Source organism: Mixophyes fleayi, chromosome 3 (assembly GCF_038048845.1).
Source record: "Mixophyes fleayi isolate aMixFle1 chromosome 3, aMixFle1.hap1, whole genome shotgun sequence".
Classification (NCBI taxonomy): Eukaryota; Metazoa; Chordata; class Amphibia; order Anura; family Limnodynastidae; genus Mixophyes; species Mixophyes fleayi.
The window spans coordinates 333,119,612-333,136,917 of NC_134404.1; the positions used below are offsets into that span (position 1 = coordinate 333,119,612).

At 40.7% G+C, this 17,306-nt stretch overlaps 1 protein-coding gene across 1 annotated transcript in view; it reads right to left on the reverse strand.

Annotated features, from left to right (window-relative positions):
* The window catches only part of RAB3GAP2 (RAB3 GTPase activating non-catalytic protein subunit 2), a 58,319-nt gene that overhangs the window by 24,300 nt on the left and 16,713 nt on the right, over nt 1–17,306 (reverse strand). Inside the window, exons 2-11 of the mRNA XM_075204276.1 lie at nt 16,190–16,254; nt 13,526–13,649; nt 11,665–11,746; nt 9,346–9,393; nt 7,874–7,949; nt 7,187–7,288; nt 5,405–5,504; nt 3,998–4,096; nt 3,232–3,380; nt 3,069–3,148 (exon numbers count right to left, since the gene is read on the reverse strand). Of these exons, the coding sequence (XP_075060377.1) occupies nt 3,069–3,148; nt 3,232–3,380; nt 3,998–4,096; nt 5,405–5,504; nt 7,187–7,288; nt 7,874–7,949; nt 9,346–9,393; nt 11,665–11,746; nt 13,526–13,649; nt 16,190–16,254 (925 nt within the window). The remainder of the gene's footprint in view (nt 1–3,068; nt 3,149–3,231; nt 3,381–3,997; nt 4,097–5,404; nt 5,505–7,186; nt 7,289–7,873; nt 7,950–9,345; nt 9,394–11,664; nt 11,747–13,525; nt 13,650–16,189; nt 16,255–17,306) is intronic.

Consider the following 17,306-nt stretch of genomic DNA (forward strand, 5'->3'; position numbering starts at 1 on the left):
TGCTGGATGCCCATTAAAATACATTTCTACATTTTATAGATTTTATAGATTTAGACTGTTATGGGAAAAGAGCCTTGAAGGAAGGGGGATATCGAGTATCAACTCCTCCCTTTCCTTCTGTTTCTGCCCGCCCTGCTGGCCTCCGCTGTCTGGGTCCCATAAAGACCTGGCAAAATGACCACCCAGCAGCGCTGGAAGCGCTTAAGTGTGCCCAGAAGCACTTATTCCTTGAAGCGGTCCGACTCACCTGCTATGAGTGTGAGCGCCGCTGTATCCCCCTTAAATGAAAGCTCGTTGTCTAGAGGCGAGCGGAGAAAACTGCCGGCATGGAGGGCGGCGGGGGAGGAGAGGCTGTTACAGCTTCGCTCCCTCTGACCGCTATGGAGGCATCTTAACTGTCGCGGATATCCCGCTAAACTGTCTGCAACAAACATAATTGCGCAGCCTTGTTTCTATTAAATTACACAGCCCCCCTCCTATCTATGGAAATGCCGGCAGTAGGTACAAGGTAACAGAGCACTAGGCGTCTGATACCTGCACTGGGGTCCCCAGAGAGCAGAGCTAGGTCTTACTCACTGTTTTCCTGGGTCTTGTACTGAACCCTGCGCTGTACCTGTATAAGGAAGAAAATAAAAACATGAACACCTATAACTAAACGGGTACAGGCATGAGCCTATACCCCAGTGACCTAACTCCAAGTTACTTCAAAAACACTGAGGATCTCTCGGGGGAGGGGGGGCATAGCAGGGGAGGAGTCTAAAGACTTAGCAGTTAAAGTGACAAGACTCCTGAGCCCACTACTATACCCCAATGTCTCGCAGTGTCCCCCAATGGAGTCAGAGAAATGGATTTTACGGTGAGTAAAAATCTTATTTTCCCATTGGAATGGATGTGTCAATTTCAGCCAATCACAGCCAATGGTTACAAGCTGGCCAACTGTGATAGGCTGAGCAGATACTGACCTCAAGCACCATTGATATCAATGGCATTAGCAGCAAAGCAATGGAATACTATTGTAACAGGACATGCTGGCATTTGTAGTTCCACAAGTCCCAGCATGTCCAAGAAGTCAATGACTTGCAGGGCTTGCTGGGAAACGTAGTATCACAATATATACTATAGGAGGCTAAACTAAGGGAGCATTTTATAAGCAAAACTGAAGTTTAAATTAATGAAAGATGTGGCCCTAAAGTGGTAATAGGAAGGACGTTGGAATGACGTTTCCCTCTTTCCGCCCTGCATAGCGAAGAGCACACCCACGGCACACCTTCATTCATTATAAGCTTTGTGGGGTCCATAAACGCTTTCAGTCTGGATCCACATGACTTATAATGAATGAAGGCGTGCCGTGGGTGTGCTCTGTGCTATGCAGGGTGGCGTCTATGGACACACAAAGCTTATAATGAATGAAGGCGTGCTAAGGGTGTGCTCTGTGCAATGCAGGGTGGGCAATTACACATTTGCACATATACAAAACGTTACACATACTTTTCAGTGAATAAAAAACCCGTCAGTAAAACAGGAATATCCAATACCAGAAAGTGCAGAATTGAAGATACACATGCACTACCCAATCAAAACAGTGGACGAAAGTACCAAAAAAACAAAACAAATGAAACCACGATAAGGAACTTCGGGGTACGACAACAACGCTAAAGTAAAACACTGTACCAGTAACAGATGAGGAGTCCCACAAGGAGGTAATATGTTACTAGGAAAGTAAAAACACCAGCCCCATACTAATGCACTATTATCGTTTATTTATCTAGTCCAATTATATACAATACTTTTCACCTAAATCTGACAATATTTTAAAGGAGCTGTCCCCTTATATATAAGGTGATCCAATCTACTCCCTTCATGTTTAGACAAACATATATCACCAATATACATTAGTCAAGGTAGACATTACATCTGTCCATGGCCATCACTCTTGGCTCCCGGACGGAGTCCGTTCCTACCCAATACTTTACAGCAGCATGGCGCTGGATGTTGTGGCAGGGTGGTTCATATGCCTTCCAGATGCTAGATAAAAGCTTTGATAAGGAGGAACACAGGGGCTTCTGGGAAGTGTAGTCCAGCAGCCGTGCTTTGCCTACAAAGCATGGAGGCGTTGGAGGCTGTGCATACATGCCTGGACTGAAGCAGGTAACTTGAGTCTCGGAGACATAGACGCAGGACAAGGCAGAAGTGTGTATGCGGATATAAAATGATCCAGGATTTGTTTTTTGGTGGAAAACACTTCATCATCATCATCAATTTATTTATATAGTGCCACTAATTCAGCGCTGTACAGAGAACTCATCATTCACATCAGTCCCTGCCCCATTGGAGCTTACAGTCTTAATCCCTTAATTTACACACACAGACAGAGAGACTGAGGGCAATTTAATAGCAGCCAATTAACCTACCAGCATGTTTTTGGAGTGTGGGAGGAAACCGGAGCACCCGGAGGAAACCCACGCAAACACGGAGAAAACATACAAACTCCACACAGATAAGGCTGTGGTCGGGAACGAACTCATGACCCCAAAGCTGTGAGGCAGAAACGATAACCACTAAGCCACCGTGCTGCCCACTTCAGCTTTATAGTCCTGTTCTGACAGTTATAACTAAATGGTGGCAAAGTAAAATTACACACAGATATTTCAAATTACATTTCAAACCTAATTGGTTTTTGCGGGTTACAGAACATTTTACCAGTTTCCATAAACGTTCCCCAGCGATTTCTTCTTCCGACACTAAATTAGTGCAATGCTTTGGGAACATCATTATCTGTACATCCGGGACTGTTAGTCTGAGGTCAATAGTGAGGGTGTATATTGCAGCTCATCTGTAATTTGTCCCAGGAATAACAGTCTGAGTGTTTAATGAATATTTAGCAGTCAAAATATTGGGAGGGAAAAGTAGATTTGTTTTTTAATATTCGTTTACTGCTGTATAGTCAGCTGGGACAATGTGTGTAATACACAGCACAAGCCTACAATGGACAACAACAGTTCTCCCCCTAAACCAAGAGTTCACTGGAATTATAGGGTCAGAAAGACTAACACGTGATTGGACGGTACCTTGCTGCGCTGAAGAGGGCGGAGGTGAGCTTGCTGGCCACAGCGAGAGCCACGTGAGATAATAACGGCTGAGTGCTGCCCTGTATAGACATAAATACTGTAAGTAAAACATCATGACAGAGTATACAATGAATACAGATCACTATAGTGACAATATACCAACCTCCAGGGCAAAGAAGAAACCAGTGAATGGATTGGAGCCCACAGTAATATACTGAGACATGGTGGGGGGGCTGCTCTTTATAGCAGCATTAAAACCTCCTAAAATGGAGGCGGTCCTCATCTGATCGAAGGGAGAGAGCGCCATGACACCTGGTAACACAACAGAACAATACATCAACGCCCCTGAGATAAGTGTTCCTGTCACCTACGCACCCTGGAGGCAGCCATTTGTTTCTGGATGAACCAATATCCAAGCCTGTCAGTCACTGAAAGCTAGTCACAGTGCCTCATGCCTCAGTTATGAGTTGATAGGCGGCATTCTCGTGAACATTGGGTTACCTCACAAAATGGCTGTGCGTGTATAAGCGTATCGGTGTCTTCTTACATTGACAGCCATTTTGTAAGCAGAATCCACTTTCACAACACTGCTGCCAATCACTTCACTAGGAACCAGTGACATCACTGAGGCACCAAGCGAGGTCACTGGTTACTAGTGATCAGACAGGCTGAAAGTTCATAAATGTTGGTCCAGGAAACAAAATGGCCGCCTCCAGTGTGCAGAAGTGGGCAAAAGTGACAATGTTCAGCAAGGTAATAAGGTCTTCCCTAATACACCGTTCAGTATCACTTTATTGCACTTGAATCTCAAACCAACAGTTTCCAGTCAGTTATTAGTGAAATAAGAGAGAAAGTATGACATTTCCAGTTAGTGGTTTCTGATTGGCAGATCCACTGATCCACTGATGTGTACAGAGCTGATTACTCACCGACACTGACATGATCAACAATAGTGTCTGTATCCTGCAGACCCCACTTCTTGTACGCCAGCGGAGGGGGCTGGACGTTCTCACTGCCGGATGCAGTAGCTGCAGAATGTCAGACATGTATGAAATGTTATACGTACATTTTACGTGTTTAGTCCAAGTACATATAGAGAATACATAGGGTCCCATTATTACAGCAGGATTCACATGTTGCTGGGTTGGACCCCTTTTTGATTATCTGCAACGTTATGGAATCGCACAAAGTGAAACTTACAAAATAGATATGAATATAATTCTGTAAAGAGCTCTCCAGGTGTTGTGAAACTACAAGCCCCAGCATGCTTTGCCAGCAGCTATCCAGCCGATAGATGGCGAGGTATGATGGGACTTGTAGTTTCACAAAAACAGGAGAGTCACTTTTTGACCAGGACTGCCCTACACAGCGGTAGATATGGTACATTTTCATTAAACAGTTACTATGCTTCTGGTTTACATAATCATCATCATTTATCTATATAGTGCCAGCAAATTCCGTAGCGCTTTACAATGCTTCCTCTTACAGGGCTTTACACTTTTATGCTAGTTAAAAAAGAAGATCTGACACAGTGTTTCTCAACGTTTGTACATCACATACTTCGTTATTCCAAGTACTACCCCCCCCCCCCATACCGTCTGTAAATGTCTCCCAAGACCCCCCCCCCTCAAACTGTGTAACTGTATTCAGAGTATTTTTGATGTGTATAAATGTTTACTACACAAGTAATTAAGTATTTTTTTTAAAAAATCCCCAGCTAATTTGTTTTGTATCAGTTCTATTTAAATAATACAACTAACGGTTTCATTTACCAGGTGAAAGTACCCCAGGAAGTTCCATGGTTCTATAACTTGCGCAGGATCCTGCAGATTCAACCTCACGGAAAATACTATCCTAATAACTGCTCGTGTGGTGTATAATATATATATATATATATATATATATATATATATATATATATATATATATATATATATATATATATATATTACTGTACACAGACAGATAATTTCTCTGCTTGTTTGGGAGCTGTGATAATGTTTCACAAAATAAAATAAGGAATTTTGCACTTCATACCCTTCAGAACATTCAATAAACAAAACCGTTTACATTCATATGTATGAATTTCCTTCTTATCAATGCAAACTGATGATGACAACAATAATCTTTAATAAAATAAACCAGCGTGAGTAACTCTTCCACCCACACAGACACGTATACTGTAGCTTCCATGGTAACATTTCTACAAATGGACGTTGCATTAGCCATATTTATTCGATAGATAAGAGAACAAACTTGTGCCGAGACATTCAGAGAGTTTGTATGACTGAAAGAAGACGACAATAACGGGATGTACGGGATGTCTGAGCACTTACCTCTCGCTACCTGATTGCGACAAGCCCTGAGAGACTGGAAAAGACTAAAACCGTCAACTGTCACGACAGCGGATGGGTATAATATGCTCATTTCTTCATGCTGTGGAGGAAAAAGTACATAGTACATTAATCTCATCAGTAAATAAGAGAGGAGATACTGAAACAATGGTATAAAAAGGGTAATAATCTCGTATATTTCTTACATGTGCTGCCTGTGAGCAAGTAATACTGCAGTACGGTACTGACCCTTTCTGTTCCTGGCCCATCTTAAAACAGAACATATGTTGTAGGACTATTATTTCACACGCTACAGGATGTCAATTGACCATTGAAAGAGAATAGGTTGCTATGCTGTCTCCCGCTTAGCAACCACAACAGATGCCCTGAGCGAGAATATTGTGAACCAAGAACTTTATTTCACCAATCACCAGGGACACGAGGAACGAGTACCGGTACCGAGCATTAACTAGATCAGGGCCAGCCAACCTGTGGTTCTCCAGGTGTGGTGAAACTACAAGCCCCAGCATGCTCTACCACTAGATAGCCAGCTAAAGGCTGTCAGGGCATGCTGGGACTTGCAGTTTCACAACACCTTGAGAACCACAAGTTGGCCAGGCCTGATCTAGACAATCACTTTATAAAGGGAATACGACTTTTAATTTCTGTTTAAGGAAAGTATGTACCACACGCAACTATGGGTTCTCTTATCCGGAAAACTTGTTATCCAATATATCCGAAAAGGAAGAAAGAACAGTAAATGATGGTCTTTCTGTAATAATACATAGAGACATAACCACTAAGCATTTCCTTGCACAGTCACTGTATGGAGCACTGCTAAATACAACTTAATAAGGAGAGTTATGACAGGGACTGTGTGGAGAAATACAGGGGTCATTTTTAAATGTCATTTAGCATAAGTTTAGGGATGGGTCTACAAATCAGAGAAAAAAACACTTATCCAGAAATTCCTAAGCGTTCCAGAGAATAGATACCATACCTGTATTATTAGAATAAATAATATTACGATTATAGTATCGTACATAGAGGTACACAGTGTATCACATACATTGAACTACTAGTTTTCATTATAAATATGTTTGGCCTTCGATACCAATACACCATGACCAACAAATGTTCTAAGGTTGACCATCATTTATCACTGATTATACATGTCTGAAGGAATATGTCCCATTTCCCTCCACAATGCTGGATTGTGAAATATTCAAGTCTTTACAAGTAAAATTCTCTGAAATATGGTTTGCAGGAAGCAAGTTGTTGATATGACTTGATTATAAACAGGATTCTAAAACAGATGTTTAACCTTTTTTCTGTTTACTGAACCCTGTAAAACGATCAAGCATGGTGGCTCAGTGGTTAGCACTTCTGCGTTACAGCACTGGGGTCATGCGTTCTCCCCGTGTTTGCATGGGTTTCCTCCCACACTCCCAAACCGTGTGTGTTAGGGATATTACACTGTAAGCACCAATGGGGCAGGGACTGATGTGAGCGAGTTCTCTGTACAGCGCTGCGGAATTAGTGGCGCTATATAAATAAATGGTGATGATTATGAAGCTTCCTTGTTGAGTCTTTCAACACTCACTATGACAAACTAACATGTGTATATGAATGTGTAGAACACCCTTACTAAGTGTACAGAGCAGCTCACACAAGCAGCAGTAATTTCTGATGATTTCGTTTACATTTCACAAAATAAAAAAATAAAATAAAAAAATGCCCCCAAAATAAAGCTCAAGTTATAAACACAACCGTGGACATTCTTACCTGCTCTGTGACCCCCGGGTGCCTGGGAATCTCATACGTTCTGCATTTAAGCTGAAGAATTGGATCTTCATTTAGCAGCTGGGCGAGCAGCAGCACCCCGCTCTGCAGAAAACAAAGAGGTCCAAGTAATAGTAACAAGGGCCGTGCAGCAGTCAGAATTCAGAATGAAAGTCAGGAAAATCTCTCTGTTGCATTTTACCAATTTTGATCTATTTCCCAGATAAGACAGCGTCAGTACATATCTTTACGGTTTAAAAAATTGTATTTTGCTTTTTATTTTTATTAAAAAAAAGTAGACGCTCAACATCCACCTCTCATGAATGAATAACCAGCAGCATCACTATAGCCTGGGGCTGGCTGCAGCAGTACCCATGACCAAGCTTTGCCATGCAGGTCCCACTATAACAGGGAGAGTTGCAGAGAAACCCCTGTGACGCCCTAACCCTATTAGCATGGGTTGGACCCACACAGCCAATCAAGCGGCCAGTGTGGAAAAACGGCTCCTGATTGGTTGTGCAAGTACTAGGTCACTCAAGTGCAGAAGCGTCGCAACTTTTCTGCTTTTTTGCAGGACCCCTAGGGGCCCCAGCGCCATGATGGACAGGTTGGGGCTAGGGGACTCCACACTGCAGTAGTCTTTTTGTGTAGAGACAGCACAATATGACAGCATTGGAAAATAAAACAAACCTCTGTATAAAACCGCACGTATCCAGATGTGAAGCCTACGACAATACACGTCCAATCTGGTCTCCCAGTAGAACTCCTGAACAACAGAGACGAGGCAAATGATGAACTAAAATATACACAAAGACCTGTGTGATCTGTGTCTATAATAATATCAGAGAAGCTTTCTGTACTATCTGCGACAGCGCATGCAAGTTATAGAGCACATTTGAAGAACCGCCATTATTCTTGTCGTCCTTAAGACCTTTTCCTATATGTGTGTGTGTGAAAAATTCCCATTACCTGCACCCCTCTCCCCTTCCCAAATGCAGATTAAATTCCCAGACAAAAGGAAATGGAAGGGAGAGCCACTCATAGCTGCCAGCTGGGTGTCCACAGCACACTGCCTCCCATAGAAATGCCATTACCCAACAATAGCACATAAAACTGACGCGCTTCACATTTAAGTGAAACGCTTCTGGTTCTTTCAGCAGAAATGATAACGAGTCTGTGCTGGGTTATAAAATGCCTCTCCCAAGATCAACCCGTTATTTAAGACATAGTATATGCCAAGAGTTGATAATCTCCTGAGACCTTTACACTTGTATTTGGGAATGTCATTATTAGCTTTTTAAAATAAAGCAACTTGCATTATTCATTTATACAGATCTCAGACCAGACTTTTCATTCTACTAGAAGAACAAACAGCCGCTTGGAAACCTAGTGGAGATTATTTTACAAGTCTACTTGGGAGAAATGTTTGAACTTAAAGTGAAAATATGAAATCACTTTTTTTAAATCTTCATACAAGACGTATTGGTTCATACATGAAGTGGTGAATAAATATATTATACGGACTTCATCATCAGTCACTTAACTAGGAGTTATTACACCTGTTATATTGCTTTGTGTCACATCATGTCATATACCCCTGTGTACCGTTGACTCAGCAGAATCTAAGGGTACACAACACAAGAGGGTTGTTACCCTCAAAAGAGGCTCCAAACACACTGACCCCACCCACATATACGCCGGCACGGTCACACAACGCTTTGCATTACTACATTGCACCATTTGCGCATACGGATATACAAATATAATTTGTTCTAAAGCTGACAAGCACACAGGACTACAAGTTTATTAGGTATAACACGAGCCACACAGTAGATAGTATCTCACATGAGGACAGACTTAGATCATGGACTGGGGTACAATTATAAAAACTAGTGCACAGGGAAGCTATTGCAGTGCTTGCAGCAACCAATCAGATGTTTGCTTTCATTTTCTAACATGCAAAAGAAACAAAATACTTTCTGATTGGTTGCTGCAGGAAACACCTCAGTTTTCACAAACATATGAAACCTTGTCACTGCCTTCTATTGACGTACTCCTTGTTATTACTGTGAGATTTCTAGAACTGCGGCACCTTCCGATATGATGGAGAGGATCTGTGGATGGATATCCTCTGACACAATAAGCCACACAAACACAATTACCTTTTTTGACTGGCCAATGGGATGCACAGTGCACTGCTGATAAATTCACTGCAATGCAAAAAGTGTATCACAAAGTTACACTGAGGCTTCTTTTATCATGTTATAAAAACTACATCATAGAGAAAGAGACATTTAACCCAAAACTATGCAAACAAACAATTAACTTATGAAAACAAAACGTAGTCAGGAATAAATCATTTTAAATCATTTATGAATGATATAATATGACCGTAATTTAACAATCTGGTATTCAAGGGATTAAAAATGTAAACTAATTTTAGTTTAACTGGTATCTGTGACTACTTATAGCAAGGGGTGATCTGGGGAAATTATACCAGCCCATGACACCTGTGCACCTTTTAGTTTGGTCCGCCCCCCTGTACATACGCAGTGGGCGGAGTAAACTTTAATCCCTGCGGCACAACTTCCAATGAAAAAATAACTTTTTCATTTACGTAAACATCAGGGATTAAAGGGGGAAATTGTATAACATTGGAGGTAGGTAAAGAGAAATTAAAGTGGATGTAAATTAATTTCACATTCTTCAAAAAAAAATAAAAAAAAAATAATAATAAAAAAAAAAAAAAAATGTTTAAATTTGGTAGGTAAAAGTGGAGGGATTGTCTATTCTTTATAGCGCATTGAATTAGTTTATGACCAATTGGAAGAACATTTAATTCCACTTTCTGCTTCCTGCAATGTTGAAGAATTCCCTTCTAAATTCTGTATTATAAAACTCTGCTATTAAGTGTTAACAATATTAAATAACACCACTGGAAGATCCATTAAACGCTCAGATGTCGGACACTTCCTTGGACCACGTTCATGCTGTTATATTGTGTTACGCCTCTAAGTGTCCTTTCAATGGTGATCAAGTAACGTGTTATGAACAGCCGAATCAATAGAAAATGTATTTTAAAGAGGATTGGGCAATGCAGTCAGAGGAAATATTCAGTAATATAAGGGGCACTTATTTCTGATATTCAGTGCGTTCATTTATCAAATGTTGAAGCAAATACAGCTTATGGCATCATTACCCGCATCCAACCCGGAGACTGCTCACCAGGTCATGACACTAGATAGAGCAACGAAGGAATATAGCAGTATAATGAAGGCTGGTGTCACACAAGCCTGTGTTCTATCTGGAAACGCACAGGAATAGCTTCAGCTGTCTCAAGGACATTTGGCAAGTATATCACAGGGCGTACTACCACCTGCTTGTGTAAATATAAGGTGGATTATGAAGATCCTATGCTCCAATTGTCGTAAACTCTAAGCACAGTTCTGCCATTTAAAGTGGCTCAATTCAACAGCCATTACTCCCCCAATGCATCCTGCTATCCCTGACCAGGGGGAGGTCGGCTGCCCCAGAACTGGGCTAAACTAACCTATATATTTCTATACACACCCAGTTATCCACCCCTCCTACAAACACTCTGTGCCAGCTGTTATCACCTCCGTTATCTGCATTCACTGTATTATGTTATTATAAACCTTAGTGTAACTTTTTTACAATTCTAGGTTTTTGTTATCATTACCATATTACATGTGCAAGTATACACATGTATAAGAGGCAAAATGCAAAAGGCGTGGAAAGCATAGGGCAAGTGCTGACTACCGCCACCTTGTGGATACCCATATAATTGAAGTGCTTTTGTGTGGAGAAAAATTCTGTGCACATTACATCTAAATAGTGATTATCACTGTACATGTATGTTCTCCAACCCTTGAACCTCAATTAAATAATCATTTTCCACTAAATAAAATCTAATTTTTGCACGTGTGTACATAGAATTTGCACTTTCATAATGACCTTTACTGAACTAAGGACAGGTACATATTGCTGCACCCGCACAGTCTGCCCCAGCTGCACAAACCATGTGATGAACACAGCTCAGATACAGGTTATCCGAGGGATCACTGATACCTATGATAGACGTGGTGTCCGTGTACAGTGACACTTTCACAAGCACTTACTGCACCGTGAGTGTTCCATGTGGTCACTGCATTTGCCATAGACTTCTATCATATTTATGACTCGAAGGGCGAGATTCAATTGCATGCGATGCGCCGCCGCACATAACCACGATGTCTGGCTTGCGCACTTTGCGGTAAGGTATCTTCTTTCATTTTCCCTCACATCTCTACGTGATGGGAGGACAAATGAGCAAAGACATGGAAAACACTACCGGAGGAGAGAGATCGAATGCCAACGTCAGTGTGCCAAACCTTAATCAATACGGATGGAACATCATAAAACAATGCATTGGAATATTTAATATTTATGTCCTGACTATCACAATGGTATGGACAACGTACCTATCTTCAACATTTAGAGCGCCGCTCCAGACCACTTCATACTGCATCTCCTCCTTGCCTTTACCGTCTGCTTTCCATTTAGCTGAAGACGAAGTCAGAGAGATAAGTCACGGCCTAACACATCACCCAGAGTGCCCACATAGCGGGTCTCTCAAATCATATCTGCTCTGGTCACTGCAGAGTGACCTACTGCTCTCAGAATCCCCTATCAGTAAGCTGCTGTGACATCACTGCCCCTGAATACAGTAAACACTACAAAGCATTGGTTACCTGAGACTGCAAGACAGTCACCTGCTACTGCACACTCTGAAGGTTCAAAAAACCGAATAGGACACCTAGCACGACAGATGCCAGAGAAGAAGTTTAGTCTCCCGGTCACCTCCACATAGAGGAGGCAGTCGTTATGTGAAGTGACACCATGGGGGGTATTCAATTGACCGGCCAAAAATTTTTGGGACCGCTTTAAGTCATTTTAATGCTGCTTTTTATAATTTTCGAGCGGATTAACTTTACCTGCGATTCAATTCCACTTTTAACGCTCCGGTTTTTTTTTAACAAACGGTCCTCTCGCGCTCCAGTAAAAGGTCTATTGAAAGTATAGGGTGTGCGAGAGGCAGCCGCGTTAAAAGCTATTCAATTGTTTTTTAACGCGGCGCATTAAACAGGTCAATATGCTGTTTTATCTCGCACTTCTTTTTGGGTGTGATAAAAATAAAAAACCTCTGAAAACTATTTGAAATCATGTAATAATGAGAAAAAAAAAATAAGATAAACTATGTTTATCACTAATGATAAAAGTTGAAATAAAAAAAAACATTAAAAAAAATAAAATAAATAAAATCACGAATTAAATAAATTTATGTATGTTTTTGGTACAAATATGTTTGTAGTAATGTGTCTTGACATGGTATAGATGATTTTATAGTAAAAAATAGTTAAATAAAAAAATATGATAAAGAAAGTACTGTAATGTAGATATTATCAACTAGAAAGGTTGTGTAATAATCTAATGTATGATAATGTATGCAAGTCCTTTTTTTGTGTTTTACACACGGGCGCGTTAAAACTCCCCTTCACTCCCCTAAAAACTTGCAAACACAATGATTAACGCGCGGGGGCAGCGCTACCTCCTTTTCAATTGCACGAGTTTTAATGCTGCGTCAATTGAAAACCTGCGGGTGATTTTTAAAAAAAAAAATTAAACGCAGTGGGGGGGGGAAAAAATCTCACGGTCAATTGAATACCCCCCAATGTCTGCTTCCACAGTGTGTAAGGGACAGCTGTACTTAAATATTAACCCTTCCAATGTTTATAATTAATCTCAATAACAAAGAAAATAATGATATAGTTAAGTCCAAAGGTGGGTTCACTTCCCCTTTAAAGGACCTTACTGAGCAGCGCACAACACTGGAAAGATCTTCAATAACAAAGCACTAAAATAGGAAGATATGTGGGCGCTGAATTTACCCTTCAAATTGGCTCATAAACACTCTATATTATCTGCTTTCCTATAGACCGGCTGATTTACTGACAGAACATTGGTCTAAAAATATCTCCTTCTCTGGGATTAATTAACAATAATATATTGAAAATTCACTCACAGAAAGAACTGGTGACTAAGTATTATGTAGATGGTTCAGGGACTATAAATAGACCTGTCCCATCTCACAATGGGATGTTATCATGACTGTCACAGCTTTTTAATGGATAATGACAAAAGGCTTCGTGACAGTCCGCTGCTGCCAATGGGAAGGTTTATAAAAGGAGGAAGTGTGGACTGGAAGGAGATGAGCAGCTGAAAATGCCAAGAAATGTGTTGTTCTCCCCGGATCATAAGAAGAACGATGTGTTATTATCTTACGTGCTAAGAACACAGCTTTCTGATCGTGTGCGATCACCATGAGATCGTTGGTGGGTGACAAGGACAGCACGCAGTCCTGCAGCCAGTAGACAGAGGGCGCTTTGCTGGAGGTTTCTGCTTCTGCCTGTGGACATAGGTAAGAGAAGATACAAAAACAAACACATATAGACATGACTATAGGAAAAGAACAGATATACACTTAAATGTCTAAACACGGGTACCAGGCACCACCCCAGTGTCGGTGAGATCCAGCTGCAAACTCGGAGTCACCGGAAAATAGCTGCCAATCTGGTGAAATCGGCTTGGAGATGGAACTTAGACTGCAGTGACCTGACCCTGGAGGCAATTGGGTTGAAGATCTAAAAATTCACCCAGGCAAGACTGCAGAGAGAACCCCGATGTGGTCCAAATGGCAGAATTTCTCCACTCCCCCCACCGCACTCACATATAGTTCCGGTAAAATGTACAGACGAACACATGTGAACAGTTAACAGTCCATGTATGTATAAGTGTATGCACTTAAAGGAATAGCTCTTGTATGGGCAGCACTGTGTCACATCGGTTAGCATCGCTGCCTCATAGCACTAGGGCCACAGCTTAGATTCCAACCAGGGCCCCTATCTGTATGGCGCTATACAAGTAAATGATACATAACAGCTAATTTAGCTATTAAAAACTCAATAAACTATTAAGATCCTGTGAGATGCCACATACAGGTTAAAGCTCACACTTTAATCTATTCCCTGACTGTTCTCCATTGACCCAGCTTTCCAAACTCCCTACTCTGATCCACTATAAGCAGACAGGAAGATTCAACCAGAGCAATCAGCTACATCCTGCCTAACAAGTGCAAGAAAGGGCAGTGACAGAACTGGTGTTGGCAGCGAGTACCCTTCTACAACTGGTGACACATGGAGGGTGGCGCCACTGACACTTGCAGTCGGAGAGTGGCTGGCTTGGCCAATCAGTGCAAGGAGAAGGAGTCAGTGGCTATTAGTAAGTGACAACCATCAAAACATGGTGGAGCAGGGAGGCTGAGTAACCCCATTGAGTTACCAGGTCTGAGCACCTATGGACAGACTCTGATTTCAAATTAGTAACATACACAGATCCTATCGACTGGCAGTCTGAATCAGTCTGGTCAGATATTAATTCAAGGAAACATATTTGTTAGAGACATTAGACTTGGAAATAGGATATTTTCCAAGCAGATTGGCCCAAGCAGGCAGTAAGTAATTAGGGTCATAATCACCTGTTATTCAATCTACTAAAGTGCTATTTATTATATATTTCTCACAAACATTTCTAACATGGAATTAAGTAAACAATTTGCAATGACCCATGGCAACCAATCAGCTTCAATCTAATGCAAGTTAAGGAAATGAAAGCAAACCCCTGATTGGTTGCTGTGGTTTTATGCAAATGCTGCACCTATATTCCATATTTGGTAAGTGTGACCTTCTCTTTCAGGTAGAGGGAAAAAAAAAAATCTCACGTCACTAAATCAGTTACTGATATTAACATAATACATTGAATTATTTAAAAAAAAATAAAAAAAAATATAGATATAATTAAAACTAAATCAGCATTTTCCCAAATTAAATACATTGCAATGGTCAATTACATATCCTTGTGTGTTGTTAAGAAAACACAAATCCAACCTATTGTGCTAGGGCAATAGTCCACATATATTATATATAGATGAGTGCAGAGAATATGGGCTCTACTTCAGTTAAACAAAGCGTAAAGATGTCGGGATTAATATTTCTATTTTTATAGCTTCAACTGATGTTTTATAATTATGTCAAATATCACTGGATTTTGCAATTTATTTAAATCCTTTGATTTTAATTATTTTATGGCGATATCTCATGATTTTGACTTATGTATGCAAGGCAGTGACCGGTTATACCCTGCACTTGTCAGTGTTGTTGCGGCCATTGACAACCATCTTTTAGTCATTTATGAAGGATATTCACAGAAAAACCATAGAAGGATTTACATATTTAGAAGTTGCATAACTGATCAAAATATAATGAAAAGCGTGCACAGCTTTGGAAAGCCCAGTATTCCTAAATTGTGGACCCCTGAATTTTACCAGGCATTGCTGTCTGGCTAATTAGACAGAGGGACAGCCTGCACAAATGTGAACCTCAAATGACAACAACAATACTACAACTACCCCGGTAACTACCATCCCCAGACAGACCACCTATTTCGAACCCTCCAGTCAAAATGCCAAGGTTTGGTGGCAGCATCTTATGGCTAAGGCTACATACCCACTAGCATTTCAGATGCATTTTACTAGCGTGTTAGAAATAATTGTATAGTTTCAAATGCTATGAAACAGACAGAATAAGTAGCGTTTTGGAAAAAACATTCCGCAACGCAATTTAACCGCATGTAAATCGCAAACTGGCGTCGTCTCTCTTGGAGCGATGATTTCTAGTGTCACATACATATATATGTGTAAAATGCTTCATTCTAACAGCAGTGGGTAAGTACCCCTAAGCTTGCATCTATATTAACAGACTTGGTACATGACAAACCACCAAGTCATGTAATAATTTGCTTCAGCCTATTCATAATGCTGATCAATATCTGCAGGACAACAACAACAACAACAACAACAACAACAACAACAAGCTAGTACGGTGACGTTACCTGCACTTTGCTCTCATTGTCCTCCCATGATCCCCAGTCTTCAGTTTCCCAGCTGGACACATTATCTACACAGTATTAAAAAAACAAAACAAAAAAGACACCAAGGTCAGAAAAATACAAATTCTTTACACGTGTTACTGCAAACAAACATAGTAAGCAGAATAAACAGCATCAAAGAAAATGTACATAAAACAGGGTACTGAGTCGGGGGCCACGGGGGAGGGCCGCCTATTGCCCACCGCTGATGTATGCTGTTCTAGAACTTAGAACCCAAAATGTTTAAATTGATTGTCCATTGTACAGCAACAGAGTTCTGCTACTTTTAAGATTTTTGATGGCCACACACAAGTCTTTCCTCCCAAATTGTCAAACGACACGATCTGTGGTCAATTTGGGCAGATGTATGAAGCCAAAACTGCACAGATTCTGCCGTGTGGCGGATGGAGTGATCTTCTGACTCACAGAGGTCTCTTGAAGTGATCATGGCAAAGCCATCTGCAGATCTGATTTACCACCATTCCCAATAAAGAAAATCTGGTTAATCTGATGTAATCAGTAAAACAATCATTTTGGTTAAAACATGGAATGAGTTTGACTAAAAAAGACAAAGTTGCTCGATCTGACCATTACATACACATCCAACACAATCTGTTAAATGATACAAACACCCGTACGTTCAGATTACATATATGGTTGGCGCTACAACTAGGGAGGTCCTTCACTTATGTTTCCTATAGTGCGATACTCCCTGGAGTACATTAGTATAAATAATAAAGAAAAAATGAAAATAAACATAAAACAAAACAGGATACAGAAGAATATCAATAGTGTGAATTAATTTGATAGGTTGTGGAATTTGTTCACACTTCATCGTTCTCATCAAGGATTCATCACAGGTCAATTTCTGGTGATTCTTTTTCTAGGAGTAAGCCCTGCTAAAGGCACTGAATATTTGGAAAGAACATCTTTCCAAGTAATGAACACAAACGCGTTTCGCTGCAGTCCTGCAACTTTCTACCCTAAATTACCACCGCTGATATTCTTCTGTTTTATGTTTAATAAACATGAAACCAAACTCTTTTTATTGCAACGTTTCAGTCTTCTTGGAGACCATTCT